The sequence below is a fragment of the Pleurodeles waltl genome, chromosome 2_1 (assembly GCF_031143425.1).
Source record: "Pleurodeles waltl isolate 20211129_DDA chromosome 2_1, aPleWal1.hap1.20221129, whole genome shotgun sequence".
NCBI lineage: Eukaryota > Metazoa > Chordata > Amphibia > Caudata > Salamandridae > Pleurodeles > Pleurodeles waltl.
The window spans coordinates 777473138-777494730 of record NC_090438.1 but is presented as its reverse complement, the minus strand read 5'-3'; the positions used below and the strand labels follow the sequence as shown (position 1 = coordinate 777494730).

General features: G+C 45.1%; 1 protein-coding gene across 3 annotated transcripts in view; it reads right to left on the bottom strand.

Annotated features, from left to right (window-relative positions):
* Window positions 1–21593, bottom strand: part of LOC138259157 (probable thiopurine S-methyltransferase) — a 76511-nt gene that overhangs the window by 45678 nt on the left and 9240 nt on the right. For all 3 annotated transcript variants that reach the window (XM_069206700.1, XM_069206692.1, XM_069206708.1), the window contains 2 exons: window positions 15536–15668; window positions 10225–10277 (listed from right to left, as the gene is read on the bottom strand). In XM_069206700.1, the coding sequence (XP_069062801.1) occupies window positions 10225–10277; window positions 15536–15668 (186 nt within the window). The remainder of the gene's footprint in view (window positions 1–10224; window positions 10278–15535; window positions 15669–21593) is intronic.

Here is a 21593-nt window from a genome sequence, read left to right as displayed (position 1 = left end):
TGCACTGAGATTCCCATAGGCGTACTTTGACTGAGAATGCATTGCCTCTCGGTCTCTCTCATGACCATGAACACATTGAAGGTGCTGTATATATTGTACAGTATATTCAGCTTGTGGTTGTTAAATGGATCATTAAAACACAAATTATTTTGAGCCTTGAGAAATCTGCACAGTGCCTGCACATTTTTAGAATGCAAGCCATCAGTGAACTCTCCCAATGGTTCCTCAATAAGGAATAATGGAAAGGCAATGTTTATGACTATTTATTATGTTTCCCCGCACATTCTGTGAATAACAAAGATGTACCCAGCTGAGGAGCCAAGTAAGATGGCTGTCTAGATGCTCCCTCGCAAGCTCCCGCAAACACAAAGATGATCCTGCCTTAATCCTTTATAAACTCTGTCCGTCCGCTCCTGTTTTTGCACCCTCTGGCCTTGGGGCGACTGCGGTGAGCCCGAGTATACAACCTGGTGAGCGGTGACCCAGCGGCAACGCAGGTGACTGTGGTGGTGCACCTGCTCCCCCATGCACAGCTCGAGAAGGGGACATAGTTTGTGGTGACCCCAACGATCCTGAGGGCCTGGGGGAAGACGTGAGGAGTTCTCCCTGACGGCGATCGACTCAGCCCCGCATCCGGCCGTCACTTTGCAGCCGCGACCCAGTGATTTACGGTCTCTGGCCTAGATTGGTGGATTACTCTGGGATAATCCCCTGATCCCCTGCACACCTGCTGTGCCCCGGGGAGCCCGGTGGGGTGAAGAGGGCAGATGGGTGATGCTGGAGAGTGGTGACCCGGCTTTGGACTGTGCCGGAACAGGAGAAGTGACATGAGTGCCGGGATGGCCAAGAACCCTTTTGAGCCTTGAGGGGAGCTGCGCTCAGAAACCAGCATTGCGGGCAGAGACCTCCAGTAGTGAAACTGGCTGCTAGGCCCGGTGCCTGAATGTGGGGGTTGAGTGAGCGTGTCCCCTGAGACCTGGATAACAACAGGGGAGGATGGCACTGGAGGCAAGATCCAGTGGTAGGGATACGTAGAGCAGGGGGCCACGATCATCAAAACATGCCTGGACGCTGCAAGGAGGGCGATCTCTGTTTGGCCCTTTGGTCCCCTTGATCTCTCTACACAAGACCTGCTAGGGATACGGGCAGGAATATTGGACCTGGTCTGAGGGGGATTTTTTTCTTGGGAGGCTGTGTTTAAGGGCCTTCTTCTTTGTCCTACACCTCACGCTTTCTCCGTCCTGAAATCATAGTGCAGGGTCCTCCTGGAGGGGTGTCCCACGTTGGGACTGCTTGATGGCCTAGCTTAGGAGCCCCTGGGGTGATATTCAGTGTGCCTTGCTTCGGGGGTCCTTGGGAGGCCCTTAGTGGACGTTGCCAGGCTGAGAGGTCACCCTGCAACATAATATCAGTCATGGGAAACAATAAGCATTTGAGACCAACCCAGGCAAATAAAATAAGCAACTATAGCCAATCGCTCCCAGGAGACATCTCCCTTTTAAGAACAGACTTCCGTAAAGTATCTGATAGAGTAACTCAGAATGAACGTGATGTGGTGGAGCTACACCAGGAGGTCTGTGATCTGTGCAGCACTGTCATGTCACTCCAGAAACTTCCAACCCACCTTGTTGAACGCATGGAGGATGCTGAGGGAAGATCCAGGAGGAACAATCTCCGATTTGTCGGGTTCCCCAAGAGAGAGGAGGGGCCTTCCGTGGAGCTGTTTCTGGAGGACTGGATCACAATGACGCTCAAACCCAAGCGCCTTTCAAAATTCTATACCATTTAGCATGCCCATAGAGCTCTAGTGCCGCCCCAAGACCCGGAGCTCCTCCAAGAGCCATAATACCACGCCTTTTCATCTTCAGAGATTGGGATGCGATATTGCAGAGCACACGGAGCTCTGAGCCCCCACATGTATCTGGGAGTTCCCATTGCCATCTTTCCTCATTACACACAGTGAGTGCAGGAGCAGCGAAAGACCTTTATGTCGGTCAAAAAAAGACTCCAGGGCCTTGGTCTATAATGCTGCCTCATCTTTCCGGCAAAGCTCCGGATTCAATATAAAGGTAGGGGGAGTTTTTTTTTTTTTCATGCAATCGACTGAAGCTATTTGGTTTGATGGGATAGACTCTGCTCTTGTGTATTGTTGTTACATTCAGGAAAACCGACAGTCTCACCCTGTAGATGGGCACTGAGGTCAGGCTTTGTTCTTAGGAGTTGGGGGGGGCATGGGATAGTTATACCTTCTCACATTCATGATGGTGCAAGTGACTAAACTGCTGTCCTGGAACGTCCGTAGTATAGCCCCAATGGAAAAAAGGCGATGGGACACTCATACTTGAAGAGATATAAAGTATCTTTCACCCTCCTACAAGAGACACACACATGGAGTACTTGTATCCCTTCTCTTTGTAAACGCTGGAGGGGGCTATTACATGCAACGCACTTTTCTGGCTATGCCCGAGGAGTGTTGATTTGGGTGGCCCGGCGGTCCCATTCACACACTGCCACTATGTCCTTGATCCAGAGGGACACTTTATCATATTACACGGAGTGCTAGATGGTAGGGAGATTTGCTTCATTAACACTTATGCCCCCAACACTGACTCTCTGAACTTTTAAGCTGGGGTGGTCCAGGCAGATACCCCATACTTAGGGGCCAAGGAGATCATGGCAGAAGACCATAATTGTGTATTGGATGGTAATAAAGACCGTCACCCTCCAAGACAACATACCAAACCTCATTTGACGACAGCACTACATGTTCTCATGAGTGAGTTACATTTATCTGACCTTGGCGCACCCGCAACCCGGATGCTCAACAATTCTCATGCTATACACTGGCCACGACACACATAGCAGATTGGATTATGGTCTGATATTGGACTCCTTAGCACCCTGGGCCCATTGTATTTCTTACTTACCCATGTACTTGTCTGATCATTCTCCAATCCTGTTTGAGGTGGGTCGATTAGAGGGCAGACCCAAAATATGGCTCTGGAGGCTCCGTGCCGAAGCCCTTGCAGATCCCCCCTTTGCACACACGATTAGGGAAGCCCTGACCCACAACTTCCAGGAGAACTGGGGTACCTCCTCTAACAAAGTAACTGATTGGGACGCAATGAAATCAGTAATTTGTGAGGTATGTCTCAAGACTACTTACGGAGTAAGAAGTCCCCTTGAGAGAGAGATTGCTCGAAATGAACAGACCTTCAGTTCTATTGAAAAGCATTTTCCCCCAAACCCAGACCGCCTAGAGAACTGGCAGGGAGCGCGTTGTCCTTATTAGATGAATGGCGCTGTCTTGATCAATACACTTTCTCTGCCTAGGCTTCATGCGGAAGGGGACAAAACGAGTGCTGTGCTCGCCAGATTCATGGCGCAGGAGCACTCCAAGGGTCTGAATCTGTCTCTTCACACCAAGTTGGGTCTCCCGGTTTATACTCAAACAGCAATCAATGGCACCTTTCGAGTTCACCTGGGTGAGGTGTACACGGTTTGAGATCACCCCCCACCCAATAGCATCACAGATTACCTTCTTGATACTCCATTACCTACTTTATCTGCAGAAGTTAGGGAGACTCTTGAGAACCCCCTCACCCGAGAAGAGCTCCTGGTGGATCTATGTGCAAGGAAAATTGGCCAAGACTCTGGGGAGCAATGGCTTCCAGGTGGAACTTTATGTAAAATATTCAGATATTCTCATTGACAAGCTCCTGGAGGTATTTCAAGAGGCCCTCCAGAGAGGGAATCTTCTGCCAATGTTAAGAGAAGCCGAGGTCTTAATGATACATAAACCAGGGAAGGACCCTACTATGAGGTTGACATACAGTCCAATCTCTCTACTTAACGTGGATGTTAAACTCCTAAGTAGTCTACTTGCCAATCGCCTCCATCTGCCTCTTGCATCCCTCATACATCCAGACCAATCGGGATTTATCCTACGGAGAAACACGCTACACAATCTGAGAAGACTAGCACACGTATATCATGCCTCACAATGCCTTAATGAAGATCTTGCCCTGGCTTTCCTGGATATCGAACAAGCTTTTGATTCTTTAAACTGGTCATATCTTTGGCAGGTCCTGGGTGCGATGGGGTTGGACGCCCTATTTATCCAATTGGTTTACTTATTGTACACAAACCCACGTGTCCCAGTGCGGACTGGGGGACTGATCTCAAACCCATTTCAACTGGATAGGGGCACCAGCAGGGTTGTCCAATCTTGCCAATTCTATTTGTGTTGGCAATGGAACCCCTGGTGATCCGTTTGCGCCATGTGCTGCACCATTGGGGAATTGTATTGGTGGCCACTACACACGTGGTCTCTTTTTACGCAGATGATACCTTACTCTATCTCTGGAGCCCGTCCATTTCTGTCCCACCACTCGTGGGAACGATGCAGAGCTTTGAAACGTTTTCTGGGTTGCATGTTAACCCTTCTAATTCTAGTCTGTATTTTCTAGGTGCCTTAACGAGAGTTGAGGCCGAAGACTTGCCCTGTATAGGGATTCCCTGGTGAACCTGAGATGTCTGATACCTGGGGATATATTTAGCCCCTAAGGAGACAGAGTTTTTAGAACTCAACATAGTCAGGGTTCTTATGGCCCTTAAAGCATCTGTCTGCTTCTGAAGAGACCTACCACTCTCTTTCATGGGGGAAGCGGCAATCACCAAAATGATCATTCTGTCTTGTTGTCTATATGCCCTGCAAAGTACCTTTTTTTAAATCCCCAGGAACTTTTTCCGCTAACTGGACGGTCTGTTGACTGACTTTCTGTGGGCAGATAGGTGTAAACGGGTAAGCCTTTCTACCCTTAGACAGCCCTGGGTCCGGGGTGGAATTGAACTGGGAGCGCATATATGAGGGAGTCCGCACAGCAAGTACAAATGCTTGTTTTAAACTGATGCAGTATAATTTCGTCCACCAAACATATCTGTCCCCCCAATACGTTGAGTAGGATTTACCCTACTTGCCCTGACAGGTGACCCTGCTGCAAGACTCTGAAGGCACATTTCATTCACATGGGGTGAGACTGTAGCACCCTTTCCCCTTACTGGACCACAGTTTTAAATAGCCTCCAAAAAGCAATGGGTTGGACAGTGTCACCTGATGCAAAGCACATACGTTTGTGTACCCTCCCTTCCCCATCAAAGAAGAAACTTAGTAGGAAGTTAGTGGTGTTAGGTTTGATACTGGCCAAGCGTCGCATAGCTGTTAAGTGGATGAGTTCCACCCTCTCCCCTCCTACTCCGCCTGGCTCAGGGATACTATAGAGTGGGCCACTGCAGAAGAAATCAGAATGAAACATGCACACTGATGATAAACTTGCAGAGGACCTCATGTCATGGGCAACCATGCTAACAGATCTTAAAAACTATAATACTGAGGAAGCACCCGAACGGTCCGATTCTAGGACTCCCATTAACTCGGTTTTATGAAGTTACACAATACCAATTGAGGTGTTGTATAAAAATGTATAGGTATACAAAATAGTTTTAGAAGAGCAGGGGGCGGTGTTATACTAGTTGTTAAGAGCGTATTGATGAAACTTATATAATACTGATATTGCTGATGTCTTGATCCTGATGGTAAAAGTTGTAAGACATCAATAAAGATTATTTATTTAAAAAAAGATGTACCCAGCTTTCAGATATATCCAAAATGTAAACCAATAAAGCCAGGTAAAACCGTTTTTTCAAACTTGTTTGCTTTTATTATAAAAGAATGCTTTAATTCTTTCAGAACAAGATGAAAGGGTTAGTGGGAGCTGTTACGTCTCTTCTGTTGTCAAAAGCAAGTGTAAGTTTAGCGTTTCAGCCACCCAATATTCTAGTATTTTTCCGACAGTTGAGGGAAAAGAGCTTGTGTAAAGAAGTTAGCTATTATTGGTTAGAAGCTATTCTGCCAGCAAGATAAGCTTCTGTTGTGGTTCAATTAAAGTTTTAGTTCTAGAAGATGTCAGTCACAAAAAAGTCTCTGTTGGTGACCTTGTGAGGCAAATTATCAAATTGTATACCGGAATCAATGGAACTGAGCCGTAAGGACTATACTTTCGCTGGCTTATACAAACAAATACAAATTCTGCTTACACAATATAGTTTAAGCAATATGACTGTAGGACTCTACTACCGCTGAAAGCAAGTTGGATCTAGCCATAGATTCAGAGGTTTTATGGAAGATTCCAGCCAGCCAGAGACCAGAAAATAAATGCTCTGACAATGGCAATCCTTTTCTGATATGATTTTAAAAGCCTAAGTAAAACACACAGAACAGGTACGTCATGAGTATCAGCAGGTCAAGTCCCTCTCTTGAGCAAAAAGTCCACGTACGGACACAGAATATATAATGCTTGGTAAAAGTAGCGAAGGCTGCCCCTACAAACACACACACACCCACCACAATAAACGAACAACAGATAAGCATTTTTCCAGCCAGTCACAAAGAGTTTTCCCTAATCAAGTAAAGGTATATTTTCCAACCACTATTGGAATTTGCTTCCAACGACCTTATTGGCTGCTTGATTACAGTAATCATGGAGCGAAAGATGGCAGTATAAGATGTAATAATGGAAAATGGATTTCAGCCTGAAAATACTGGGCTGCCCAAGGGAATTCTGGACAGGTGGAAAAAAATAATGGCCACAGCTCCAGTGCCTTTTCTAATATTGCCTATTACTAATTCCAATGACGACATATGGCAAACTCCAACCAGTTTATGGAATTGCGTAGTATGGAGAGCTCTTTTGGTGAACTAAGAATATGTGATGCATCTACCTGTTGCTGTGTAGTCTTATTTACTGAAATATATGTTTCCCTAGTGGCACCTAAGCACCACAATCGTAAATCAAACATAACTACACCACAAAATATAATAATGATTTCTAAACTTAAGGGGGTTACTGGAGAGGAAAGAGAAAACTAGGGGGCAGATTTAAGTGCCCCTAGCGCCTCCTTGCTCCACATTAGCGGCATTTCTTTTTTTACACTAATGTGGCTCAACAAGGCCGAAAATGGCACACCATGCATGCATTGCGCCACTTGTAACCCTTTGTGCTACGTTATGCCTGCGCCAGGCAGAAGTATGCAAGGGGGTCGTTCACCCGTTAGGGAGGTCGAAAAAATGGTGCAAAAATATCTAAGAGAATTCTTTGCATCATGTTTTTTCGGCACTTTTAACACATGCTCAGAGAAGACGTTAAGAGGAGGCACACCATTGTTTATAATGGGCCCCAATGGGCTTTGCAGGGTTAGCGTCAACATTTTTTACTCTAATCCTGCAAAGCTTGGAACTAGCGTAAAAAATTCTGATGCTAGTTCCCTAACTATCGCCATGGTGTGCCGTATCTTAGATACAGCGCACACATGGTGGCATTAGGGGGGCGCTAGAAAAGTGGCGCTGCACTATGTTAAGAACCACTTTTCATAAATCTGACCCTATAGGCCTTAATAGAAGCAGATACTCTTATGCAAACAGCCCATCTATGCTAACCAATCCTTCTGGCAACTTTAAACTCTTCAGAGTGACTGTTCACTACAACTGTGAAACAAGCATTGGCAAAGCCCGTAGATCTGGCTTTAAATTTGCTAAAACATACAAACACGGGCATGCACAAATACACACTCACTGCTTGTGCTGCGTCTCCGTGCTACCAGCCTCTTTCTAAGCCTCCTATTTTTAGGTCTTAATTTCCCACGCTTACAGTGCAAACAGTGGATAGGCATAGGAAGCAGAAAAAGTGTCAGGACTCACAGAAACACCAAATGGTCCATCATTGTGCATTTCTGACCATCTGTATATGCATGTGTTTACACAAGAAAGGCAGTCTTATAGGCTTTGTCAGTGCTTATTTTCCTCTTTATGCTTATGCTGAACAACAATGGCACCCAATGTTCAACAGCAGTGGCAGCCAAAAGGCATGATCTATTGGCTTTGCCACTGCTTATTTATTATACAAGTAGTAAGTGTTAATCTACTATTTACAACTAGCATAATTAGAAAAAACGAACCCTTGATGCAAGCTGAAGAAGTAAATCTGTCTGATGGCTGGGTGAGGTACATAGAGGAGCCTGCTCAAGCCAAGTGAGAAGAAGTGAGTTAATGTTAGAATGTTAGAATGAGTGTGACAGTGAGGAAGAGTTAGTGCAACTGAAAGAGAGTGATTAAGTGAGAATGAATAATGGTGAAGGCCTGAATGAGAATCAGTGTGAGTGAATGTAAGTGAGCATAAGTGAGTGAGCGTATGCCTGCAACTGGGTGTGAGAGACAGAGTAATGGGGAGTGAGTGAGAATAAATGAGATTGAGTGTAATTGAGTGAGAGTGACAGGGTTACTGAGAAAGAGTGGGAGGCAGTGTAAGACAGTGTGACGGAGGGAGAGAGAGTGTGAGTCAGAATAGGTGTTAATGGGCATCATTACGTGTGTGTTGTTTGTGTGTGTGTGTTCTTATGTGTATACCCTTGTGAGTCTTCCCCTGGCACCACAGACATAATTCAAGGCTTACAGAGGCACCGATGGCAAGATGCTGGAATATTGAAGGGAATTCTTGGCATAAGGGGAACCCATGGTAAAATGCTGACACACACTGGCACACTTCATGTAATTCTTAGCATATTGACATCTGCTGTAAAATGGTGGCACACTATCCATCTCCCCTCCTGAAAGCAGATGTAACTGAAACAAGCATTTGCAATGCAACGGGTCTCGCGTTTGCTCATGTTAGAGCTGATCGCGTTGTAAACTCCTAACCCGACTTTTCATCTATCGGCAAAAGTGCTTTTATGTACGTAACCCAAAAAAAGTGAAATTAACTGTGTAAAGCGCTCGACTTCTGCCAAGCAAAATCGCGCTAGGAAAATAGAGAAAAAGTAGTCCACGATCCGACAGAAAACAGCGAGCCTCGCATGTTTTCTGTACTTGGTCGCTGCGCTCGAGGAGGGCTAACCACCGGAAAAGGCATGACGTGTGCATGCCTTCCACTAATGAAAGCAAGCAGATTTTACTAGGCAAGCCCACGAACCAATGAAACACACTGACGTGACGTCGCCAGGGCTCCGAGACCTTTTCTAATAACTAAAGCGTCTCGCTGCGATACGCATGCACGAGCGCATGCAACGCAGGCTCGACCGTAAAATCATGGCAGCAGTCCGTGGGGAAAGGAAGGGCAAGCTACTTAAGCTGTTGTTGAGTTTACTACGTCCTTTGGCTGCAGTTTAAAGGGTTTCTATTTTTACAATGTTCTGCTCTCAAAACGAAGAATGGGCATACAGTGTTAGTTGATGCTGTTTTCATGCAGATAACTAACCTTCACCTATGTTTCTCATTCGTTTGAGGAACCATGAACATGTTGGAGAAACAAACCACTCACAAATAGTGGTTGACAAATGTGCACTGACCATTTGGACCTGTTTCTGACTTTGTGATTCAACCTATGTACTAGTTGGTTGTGTTGCAATACTCTAGATGCAGGGGTCATATTAAGACTGCCTAATGAATATTAATTATCCAGGTCACTATTTCCAACCACTTTGATAGGCACAAGCATAATAATAGTGGCATACAAGGAACAGAAGACCGTCGTCGCTGCTTATAAAAAAATGTTTCCTGTTTGTGAACATATTGGGGATGGAGGTGCAGGCAGTGGTCCTCTGGACCACCACCAGCTTCCCAAGGTTACCAGACACAATTCTCAAAGGGAGTCATCCAACTAGTACCACTTCCCCTTTTCAAATGGGGTACAACCTCCTTTGAGAAGTAGTTAATTTTTCGATGGTTTGAGACCGCAATTGAAGTAAAAAAAACATTGATGCTTTCATTTAGATTTGCAAATAGGAAGGAATGTCCCTTTTACACCCACCTCTTCCAAAACAGAACGAGTCAGTATACCCATTTTGCAATTTGTTATGGCTTTATTGAATCACAAAATGGGTTTAGTAAAATGCCATTTTGCAATTTCAAACTGTCATTTTGCAAATCACATGGTTTGCAACCACAAAGTTATTTTACATCAGGTACTTCAATGCATTTCCAGTTTCAAAGATGTCAGCAAACGTCATTTAGTAACAATAGGCAATTCAAGCTACAAGTCAAGCAATTTAGAATGAAACGCCACAGTTCAACCAGAGGAAAATCAAAACTGTAACTCACAAGGAACAGAAAACATGACATAGCGATTTCAGACATTAAAACTGCATGCTAAAAGAAATACTTCAGATTCTTACCTGATAAAATCATAGAAACTACAACAGTAGAGTGAAATATTTCCAGAAGAGCTCTGCAGTAATCAGAAAAATGAAATGAGTCCACATGCTTACAAAACTGAGACATTTTTGAAGTGATAGAAGGAAAATGTTACTTACCTTGTAAATATCTGTTTGTAATGTATGTCGTAGTTGGACTCTCGCTCCTAGGCAAGACTGCTTGTTTAGGGATGACAGCACTTTTGTCTTTAGGTGACTAGGCCAATCCTACAACGAGTCACAACTGTTGGCCAAACCCTCCCGGATCACAAGCATTAGCTTACCAAAATCCTAAACAGTAAAAGGTGATTTCTGGCAGCCTTTACGCATGGACTCTGGTGGAACGGAGAGTACCCTTTTCTCACGTTACCAACAAGTCTCAGCCGCACACTGGCAATGAATTAAATGCAGGAAGGTTTTCAATATATTTATTGAAATGACTGCAATCTATGGTAAAATACATGAGCTACAATGATTAGGGTACTGAATAATTAAAGAAGCATGATTGTGAAGATGAGAGTTGTGAATACAAAGACCCCCACCATCTTACAATAACATGAGATGCAGAAACCCTAGCATGGAGAACCTACTCTCTAACCTATGGAGAGCTAGGTGTGATAAACCTAATCTGCTAGTACCATGTCCACGAGAATAGCATCCCAACTCTCGTTACCTTGGAATCAGGTCTCTAGGTCAGGCTCAGTGGTGGCAACAAAGGCTGGATTATGCAGCAAGGTGACGTACAGCATAGATGGTGTCCATGGCATCTGGTAGGTATCCCTCTGATAACCTTGTCTGTGTGAGATGTATTTATACAGACCATGTAGGACCCCTGATGTCAATACCTATGTACATCACCTGATTATGATGCTGATAGTGGCGCCTTCACAGAGTGGCACTGATAACACAAATAAAAACATTTCTCTAACTATAAACAAGGACAGCCATCTTGAAAGAAATAATAAAATAAATAGGCTAAAACAGAGCAGGGTAAGTAGGTTATAAGTCACTAGGAGACGGGTCACAGGCCTGCAAGCCAAAGGGCTAAGCTAATCTCCTGAGTCCCAGTAAAACTAAATAGGATCCACTACACATATAGGGCCTCATTACAATACCGCCGTGCGGCCGCCAATGCAGCCGCACTCCAGCGGTGCCCATTTTGACAACAGAGTTTCCACCCGCCGGCCCAGCAGGGATGTGGGCCGCAACATGGGCGCTGGCTCCACTGGCATGGGCAGTGCGGGGGCCCCCAGGGGCCCCGCGACTCCCCGTACCGCCAGCCTTTTCCTGGCGGTTCAAACCGCCAGGAAAAGGCTGCTGGTAGGGGGACTCGTAATCCCCTGGGCAGCGCTGCCGGGGCCATTGTGGCGGGAAACCGCCGGCCCCGGCGGTGTGACCGCAGCGCATCCGCCGCGCTCGTAATGTCCCTGGAAGCACCGCCAGCCTGTTGCCGGTGCTTCTGTTATTTCAGCCCTGGCGGTCCCGTACCGCCAGGGTTGAAATGACCCCCATAGTGCTGTACATTCATGTGTCCCGTACCGCCAGGGTTGAAATGACCCCCATAGTGCTGTACTTTCATGCTTTTCATACAACTTTCCTCTAGTGCTGGGCTTGGATGTTCACAAGTTGTTTTTCTTCAGAGAAGTCTCTTGAGAAACAAGTTGTGATATGAGTCCTCCTCCTGGTGGACATTGCACTTGGGCATCAACTCCATGGTAGATTGTTTTCGCACAATGGTTGAAAGTATGATGGGACGGCTTTTGTGACATTTACAAAGCCTAAGAAGAGCTGGTTAAATTTGCCAAAAGGCGTAGTCCTATTGGTGCAATGTATAAGAGCTATTTTGATATATAAGGTGTGCAGCACTCTTTCCGCTACCAAATCTGGCAGTGGGAAAAAGACTGGAAGCTCTATGGTCTGGTTAACATGAAATGGGGAAACCACACAAAAGAAAAAATATGGATTGGTTCTAAGAACAAGCTTGTCTTTATGGACCTGAAGAAATAGCTCTTAAAGGATAAGCCATTGCAGTTCACTAATGCATCTGAGATATGTAATGGCCACAAGGAAGGTTACCTTCCAGGACAGCAACATAGGGGGAATGAGTGAAAAGGTTTAAAGAGTGGCCACATTAGCCTTGTGAAGACTATATTAAGATTCTACATGGGGCATAACCCTCTTGAGACCTGCCCTGAATGCTGTAACGACCGTAATTCTAAAAGGGATGAATGTTCTCTGTTCTGCATTTCATCTGGGTACCTGAAAGCAAAGTTTGGGCATTGTGTATTTTCTGGGATGCCAAACAGGTGCTGCAGTGTTGGAAGTTCCAATGGAGAACATTCAGCTTAGCAGGTCCCAAGAGTCTCAGCAGGTCCATAAACTCACTGTCCACCTTCAGAAGGTGTGCCGCCATGAGGTGTACGTTGTGGCCAAGTGCCCGATGCCAATATCCCTGCATTGTGACACCTGGGGGGAGTGTCCGTCATTAGGTAGTACATGGTAGTCATGTTGACTGTCTTGATGAGGACTTTGTTGTCCTGAATGAACTGGAGGGAGGCTTTGACAGTGAGAGGAATGGTTATCTGTTCCAGGTAGTTGATATGGCAAACCAGTTGATGAGGGGGCCACATTCCCTGCACAGTGATGTAGTTGAGATGTGAAACTTGTGTGAGAGTCAACTTTGGTAATCGTCACCTGCAGAACGGGGTCTAAGAAAGGCCTGCCCTGCAACAAGTTGTTGATTGCCACCATTGTAGAGAGTGGCGAGTCCTGGCCTGAAACAACACTAGATTTTCCAAGTGAGCCTCCTCTTGGGACTACTGAACTGCAAGACATTTCTTTAGTGGGCCCATATGTAGGCTAGCCTGGGATACAAAGGCGATACAGGAGCCCATCATTATTAGAAAGTGCATCATGGTCCTGACCGTGAGCTGACAGTTCTGCTAAAAAAAGAGGCAGCAGCTGCTAAAATTTGACCACTCTTTGCTGGTTGATTTAAGCTTTCCCTATTTCCTGGGGTTGCAAGCTGCGAAACAGGAAAACTGCTATTTGTTTGTGGGCTAGACACTGCAACCTGCTGCTGCTCTTGATCAGCCTATCGTTGAGGTAGGGGAAGTCATGAATTCTCCCCTTTCGCCGATGTACAACCACCATGATGAGGCACTTTGTAAACAACCTTAGAGCCAGGGTGACCCCAAAAGAAAGTACTTTGATTTGGTACTGCTGTCCACTTGCCACAAAGCTATAGTACCAGTGATGAGCAGGGTGAATGGGTATGTAGAAGTAGACATCCAATTTCCTCATCCCTTTTCTTATACTCCCCTGAGAGTTGTTTAAGAAGCCTATGCATCTACTCCCACTGAGCCCTCTCATACATGGATAGGAGTGCAACAGAATTAGCTATGCACCAATGTGTTGCTGCCCTAACCACTACCCTCTGGCCTGCCTTATTGATCTTTTTAATCTACTACGCAGAGGCACGTTATTGGGCGGTGTGGACTACTAAAGAGTTGGGAGGAACCTGGTCCTTGGTATACACGAAGTCTCCACAGGAGGGCTTAAACCCTTTTTCAACCCTTGGCATAACTACTCTCACTTTAAAAGACTCTGTGAAATTATCTGGAGCAGACATCAGTATGTCCTTGAGTACTGGTAAAAATTATACTGTGCGCTGTGGAGGATACTCCACCTCCTTGGAGCTGACTGTTGACAGAGGCTTCAATTGAGAGTTTGGCATCAAGGAAAGCTTTTTTTGGTGTTAACGGAGTCTTGTACACAAGTGCAGGTTTAACCTTATTGCTTGCTTTTGGGTGAGAGAGATGGTTTTGGAGCCCTTGGAGCAAGAGGGGCTCAACAGTCAAGGGGTTTGACGCCTTTAGGTGGAAGCTTGCTCACTTCTGAAGCATTTTCCTGGTGTCAACTGAAGACTAAAGGTGGATGGGGACCTATAGGGGCATATGTTTGGGTCCTTACTTGGGGCACTGCACCCAACTCCCACTGGAGTGTGCTATACCTCAGCATTGGCCTTTTTGTTGAAGGCCGTGGCTTGGTTGTATGGGTTTCTGGGCCCAACAGAATACCCAAGACCCTAGATGTGGTCTTAGTATGAGGGCCACTGGTCTTTGTCCTCCATATCCTCATGCTCTGATGCACTAGAGTCGACTGTATCCGGGCTGTGTATGGTCTGTGAGGACAGAGTCAGGATGGACCAGTGTCTTCCTATTCTTTGGCAATGAAGGGAATTTCTTCCCCAAAGATGTTTGGGGGCTCCATTTGTTGGTACATCTTGTAGAGTGCCTTCAATACCTTAGCATCTTTTGGGATCGGAAGGAGGGGCACAACTCACAGGAGGCGTCATGGTGGTTGGAGGACAAGCACATGTGCACAAATTATGGTGGTCCGCCAACATGTGCATGGAATTACAGTGAGGTAAATCTGAAAGGGTTTCCATTCCATCATCCACATGCGATCAGCATTCTTTAGTGTTGAAGGCCTGGAGATGACACATGTCTCCCAAAGGGGGCAGTGGGTTGGCAGGGGGACCCAGTTGCCCCAAGATCTGAACAATGGGTTTCTGTGTCTCTGGAGGTATTGCTGTGCCTGAAAGATGAAGGAATGCTGACAAGTCAGAGCCAATGCACCAGGATCAAAAAGGAATTGTTCAGGATGAAGAAACATTTTCAGCAAACAAGACACTTGGGGCCCTCTCGGGAACACATCTGATCCGGGGAGCAGAAACAAATAATCTAAAATGGAGTCAATGTCTATGTGCAGTGTCCACCCAGAGGAGTCACATCACATTCTCTGATGTGAGACTCTTCTTAGATGAAAAACAACTTGCAAACGCCTGAAGTATGCAAAGCATGTGTATCTACCACCAGACATGCTACAAACATAGTTTTTTCCCTTGGAAAATTTAGTCACACACAGGTATTTGAATACATGCCTTTTACTGCGTTTACTTTAATGGGGCAGATATAATGTTGGAGAAGGGGGTGAGCTAGAATCGCTGCATCCTCCGCTCAATTTCAAGAGCTCTGAGAATCAGTTTCCAGAGCCATCACAGACTGTATCACCAGGATCCCACTATTTGGGAATAGAAGAGTAAGAAAAAGCAAATTGTAATGAGAGCGAATTAGCCTATAAAGGAGGGATTTAGGTGCAAAATGTGATCAGTCTTCAAGGAACACTTGTAAACTAAATCCACTATTTCAATTTTAAAATACTGCGAGGGAAACAATCAGAGGGTTTTAAGGCAGGTGGAGGTAGCTATATTTTAATGTACAACTCAAACCTTAAACAATTTGGCCCCAGGTATTGCAGGAACATCTTCTTCAACATATGGAATGTTCTGTTCAGTGAAGAAGTCTTTTAGTCCAATTTCACTAACGTCCACTCCAGTAATCGTGTGTCCCATATCTGCTAACCTAAACAAACATTAAAGATGGTTAGCATTTCAGTTGTTGTGTTAGATGTCACTTACTGACATGACATGCAGGTCTAGCCGAGTCCATTACTGTACAAATAAACTGTGTTGAGAGTACAATAAAAACAACAGTTACTTTATCAGCTTTCAAAAGCTGTCTCCTTGAGATCAATTCCGAACTCAATGAGACCAAAGAGTTTCTGACCCAGCAAAAAATCTCCAAATTGCAAAAGGACATCGGGAGGTTCGAACAGGAAAAAGTCTATCCTTACATTAGAGAAGACTTTGAGGCTGATGTGCAATCCCGCTCATCAGATGAGTCCACTGTTTCCAATAAGAAAACACATAACTACAGCAGTAGTTCCTCATCTGATGGATGGAGCACTGATGACAATATGCCACAGCCCCTTTTCAACCACCCTCAATACCCCACTAACCACCCCTTCTTCTGGCAACCTCCGTATCCATTTTTTCAACCTTGCCCAATGTTACCTTATGTGCCTTTTTTAGGCCACGGCCAGGGCACAGGAAGAGGCAGAAGGAGAGGAAGAGGTAGAAGAGTCCATTGGGGCAGAGAGGAACCACAAATGGTCACCCGGAGTCAGGGCAAGATCCCCCCACCGAGGACCTAGTGGTCAACTTATCCAGTAAACAACTCTCGTTACATGAGTCAAGAGCCCTTAATAGAGGCTTAGGCTTTGTACCTACACCATCTGAGGACATTTTTCGTTTAAACTGTGAACTCTCTCAATTTTTCAGGAAGATCCGCCTTCATTTCTTCTTTAAGGACCAACCATTGTCTCCCACAGTGGAGGACACGGGTTTAAGGAAACCCTCTACTTTTGTCCCTCCATCCCATCCTCTCCCATGCAAGGTTCTGGCATTTGAGAAAGCTGTCTTATCAGACCTCAACAAGGTCCGTCCTAAACAACCATTCATTAATATACCCACACTAGAAAGGGAGGCCCTGAGAACTCTATCTATGGATCAGTCAATAGTGGTCAAACCAGCCGACAAAGGAGGGGCTATAGTTGTCATGGACACCTCTGACTATAGGCACGAATGCCTCCGCCTCCTTAGTGACACTACATACTATGCACCATTAGCTCATGACCCCACCAATGATTTACAAACACATATCAGGAGTGTGATCGAAGAGGCTCGTAACAATGCTTGGATCTCCCCCAAAGAAGCCGAGTTCCTTGATACCGCCCACCCTTGTACTCCATACTTTTAATGCCTTCCCAAATCCATAAGGGCACCTTTCCCCCACCTGGTTGCCCCATTGTATCAGGTATTGGCTCGGTTCTAGAACCTCTATCCACTTTTTGCGATTTTTTTCTTCAACCTTTGGTGAAAGATTCCAGCACTTTCTTAAAAGACACCAAGGATGTTCTCAACTTGATTGAAACTGTCAATTCCACTACCCAAGTCCCGGCCCTGATCACTTTGGATGTAGAGGCCCTTTATACTAATATTCCTCAGGAAGCCACCCTACGAGTTGTGGAGTCTGCCCTTCTCCAGAGTTCCTGGTCTTCCCCTACCCAATGCATTTTGTGATGCAATGCGCTACATTAGCCATGACAAAGAATTTCTCTCAATTTGAGGATTCTTTGTTTCACCAAATCCGGGGTACTTCTATGGGCAGTACATTCGCACCGAGTCTGGCCTGCCTTTACATGTACCACTTCGAGAGAATGTTCATTTTACCTACATCCAATCTCTTTCATGATAACATCAAACTGTGGCGGAGATACATCGATGATATTCTCATCATTTGGCAAGGTCCTCTCCAGGATGTGGATCTCTTCACCAACTGGGTCAACACCTTGGACCCCTTCTTGAGATTCACTGCTCACACTTCTTCCACACAAGTTTCCTTTCTGGACTTAATGATCAGGATTGATAATGGTAAACTTGTCACTGACACCTATCACAAAAGTACTGACCGCAATAGCTTGCTTCTGTACAACAGCCATCATCCTAAGGCCCTGCGTGATAATCTTCCTGTTGGCCAATTCCTTAGGCTGCCTCGCAATTGCAGTTCGGTCCAATCATTTGATATTCAGGCTCTTGACTTGAAATGCAAACTACACAATCGACATTACCCCAAGAACATCACTAACCCTGCCTACAAGAGGGCTCATAATAACCACAGGGAGGCACTGTTGGCACCTGTGGTTAAGGAACCAGAAATCCGTTTGACATGTGTATCCACCTACACCCCCCTGTCCAACAGTGTGAAAAAACTCATCAATAAACATTGGAACATCTTACAGAGTGGTGGTACCCAGATCCCTAGGCCCCTCTTTGCATTTAAAAGGTCACCCAACATCAAAGATCAGGTTGTCTATACGCGTCCCCGCCAACAAGAGGACACGTTGAAACAGACCACCCTCTGGAATCTACCCCCGGTTACTGGGCACTTCCCGTGTGGTTCCTGTTACGTTTGCCCCCTCACGAAACAAATTGACCATTTGGACTTGAAATATGTTGGTACTTGGCATCTGAACAGACATACCAATTGCAATACATGACAATGTATCTATCTGATCACCTGCCCCTGTAATTTACAGTATATCGGTATGACAACCAGACCTGTGAAGCAGAGGATTAATGAAAATCGGAGCAACATTAGGTGCTCTCGTGTCACCACCAAACTAAGCTCACATTTTCTGGAAGCTAACCATGGTCCTGACGACTTGTGGTGGATCGTTCTACAGGTGCATAAACACAATAACAATGATCTTAAGTACCTATTTAGAAGAGAGCAACGGTGGGTGTTCAGACTCAAGACATCCAGCGAGGGGCTGAATGATGAGATTCCTTTGTGCACTTTGTCAGCCTAACTGGACTGTAACACATTGAACTTTACCAACATGACAACTGTCTAACATTACGTTTTACTTATATGACCAATGTATTCGGGTTCCCCTACTACCTACATCTGGTTGCAGTAACAATCTTGTTTCACTTTTATTTTTTTATATATTAATCATTTTAGGGGCTACTCTCATGTGCATCAACCCGCAATTGGGCTCAACACTCTCTTTTTTGCCCCTACACAGTGACCATAAAAGGACATTGTGGTACACATTCGTATTTCTACTAGCAAGATGGCCGCCATCGATGTTTTATATGAGAGCCCATCATCGGTGTTCCTTTTTCACCACCAAGATAGCCGCCACCTATTTTTCAAATGGACCCTTATTGAGAACATCCCTACTAGTAAGATGGCCGCCGTCTTACTCGACGCGAGTCTATCGTTTATTTTTACTGCCTCAATCGTACCGGACCACACACTGAGCATTTCCGGATATAGACGCAAGTGATCGCGCCTTAACTCCCGAGTATATTAAGAACTCCGACGCGCTGGGTTAATGTCTCCAGGCGCGCGGCTGAGGGCAGGTTTACCGTGGGACCGAGGACAGAATAAAGTAAGTCCTCCTTTTGCATGCTGTTCTTTTCATTATTTCTTTGTTCACATGATATTGACGGCAGCTTTTCTTAGGATCTTTTAAGATTATTTCTCCACTTGCACAGCCATCTACCATATGTTTAAGATAGGGGTCTGACAGTTATCAGCTCCTTTGCTGAAGGTTATGATGGGACTGTTTTTCACCTTCCTTAGTGTCTGTTCATATTAGATGTGAGTGGCCAATGAACAAAGAAACTTTTTATGCATATTGTTCTTTTTTTTGCATTTCTAAGCAGTAACCTGTCAATATATATTTAATCCATGTATTACTATGCTGTTTTTACACCTAGTAATTCTTCTTTGGTTTGAGGCTTGCGCGTTCCTATGATGCCTATTCTCTACTATGTGATGGTAAGCCTATTTTGTTATTTCCGTTTGTGCCGCACTTGGGACCTGGGTTTTCTGCGTTTGTATCACCTTTTGCATCCCGAACAACTTCCTCACTAATGAACCTCTATATTCTCACTTTCATGCAGGGGGACTGATTGACCAATCGACATTGACAAATAGTCCTCGCTCAGTAAGTGACCACTCAGCACTTATTATTGCATATAAGAATAGGAGAAGTAGTTGTTACGGTCCTGATGAAGCATCATGGGATCATTTTTTGATCATCGAGACGCAAAACATGTTGACCAGATTGCGTTAGGATTGGGTACGCTACCTTTTTCCTCTGTGTGGAGTGCAGTGGGACATTATTCCCCGCATCCACTCCCCTTGTCTCTCTTTTAATCTTGGCCTGAACCTTTCCCTGATTCATTAAAAGTGATGCTTAAGGCTGGAAGCCAATTTTAACTTTTTCTGTCTCTCCTACACTTTTTTTCAACAGTCAGTATTAGTTTCAGACCTAAGTGTATCTGCCATACAATATTCGGTATAGTACCACCACCATAACTGGGGTGGTCCGCCAGACATTGCAGCACCGGTCTGACGAGGAGATTGCCTAGTGATGAAGCTTGGCATTCCTAGTGGATGTTTGAGGGCTCTCCTGAAACCACTGACTTCTCTCAACCCTGCATGGGTTTATTCGTTGGAACAGTGTACTATTTCTATTTATACGTTCAAGTCTTGGGAGACCGTACACTGGACCATTATTCTCCCAGTCCCTCTCTTTTTTTGATATGACATGCAGACAGCCATGATCTACTTGTGGAGTTTATGTTTTGGAGCACATAGATTCATTGTTGTCAATTCCAGACTTTTCATTGTTGAGTCTACTGTGATACCTATCTCAAATGTATTTTTTCACTTTTCTTTTCATCCTTTGTTTTTTAAAACATATTTTTATTGTATTTGCAGATACAAAACATAACCATGACAGAACCATAATGACATATTAGCCATCAGTGAGTTCTACCTAAACAGTGGTTCTCTCATTCCATCACTACCCTCCCTCAACACCTACAAAAGCGCACCTCCCTACCAAATGTAAAAGCAACATGCACCACAGACAAACAATATTGATAATTGTTATCCCCACAATCCTTGTTATTCTTATTTTTAATGTTTCCTCAGATACATTATTGCCTCATTATTTTGTAACGTTTATCCGACTTTTTGTCTTTGCTTTTAAACTATTTTCTAGGGTGTATTTGATTATCTCATTTCTATCACATCAGCCTCGATTCGACCATGACTTCCTCAGTCTCCTATTCCTACACATCTGGCAGTGCTAGGGCCAAAGCAGAATCGCTTATTTCATTCTCTTCTGGGCTTATTGCAATTTCAAATATCTTATTTTAGCATACAGATTGAACTTTTAATGATATACAGTTGCTAGTTCTTCGGGCAGTTGATGGAGAAGAAACCTTTGAGGTGCCATTGAAGGAGCCTGTGGTCTGGAAAGGAAATGTCTGAAGTGCAATGAAGGAGCCTATAAGGTGCTGTTGAACAAACCTGAGGACTGCGGAGAAGGATCCTGTAAGGTGAAGAGGAAAGATCTTTGGAGGTGCCGAAGAAGGAATTTATGTCTTGTCAGTGATGGAGCCTGCAGGATGCAAGTGAAGGAGCCTGTAAGTTGCTGGAGATGGTGTTCGTGGCTCACAGGGCAGGAAGCCTTGATAAGAAGGCTAGGGAGCCTAAGAGGACCGGTGCAGAAATATTTGAATTGAAGAGGAAAGAGCCTGCAGGGTGCAAGTGAAGGTTTTCCGGAGGTGTCAAGGAAGGACCTTGTGAGCCGGTGAAGAGCCTGCTCTGCTCGGTCCCCATACTGGAGGAGCACAATGTGCCTAAACTTCATAGACCGCCTACTTTATCAGAAAGCAGAGCTCCGCTCCATCACCTGGTAACATACAGTGAGAATGTCATTACAGTGCTTCTAAAAGACCTTCCTCAAACATAACCACAGCATACTATGCCTGCTCGTTAGATCTTCAGGGAAGTCCTGTTCCTGGCAGTCCTGGGAAAGGGGTGGTGCACCATAGGACTAGTATTTGTATATGGCTGCAC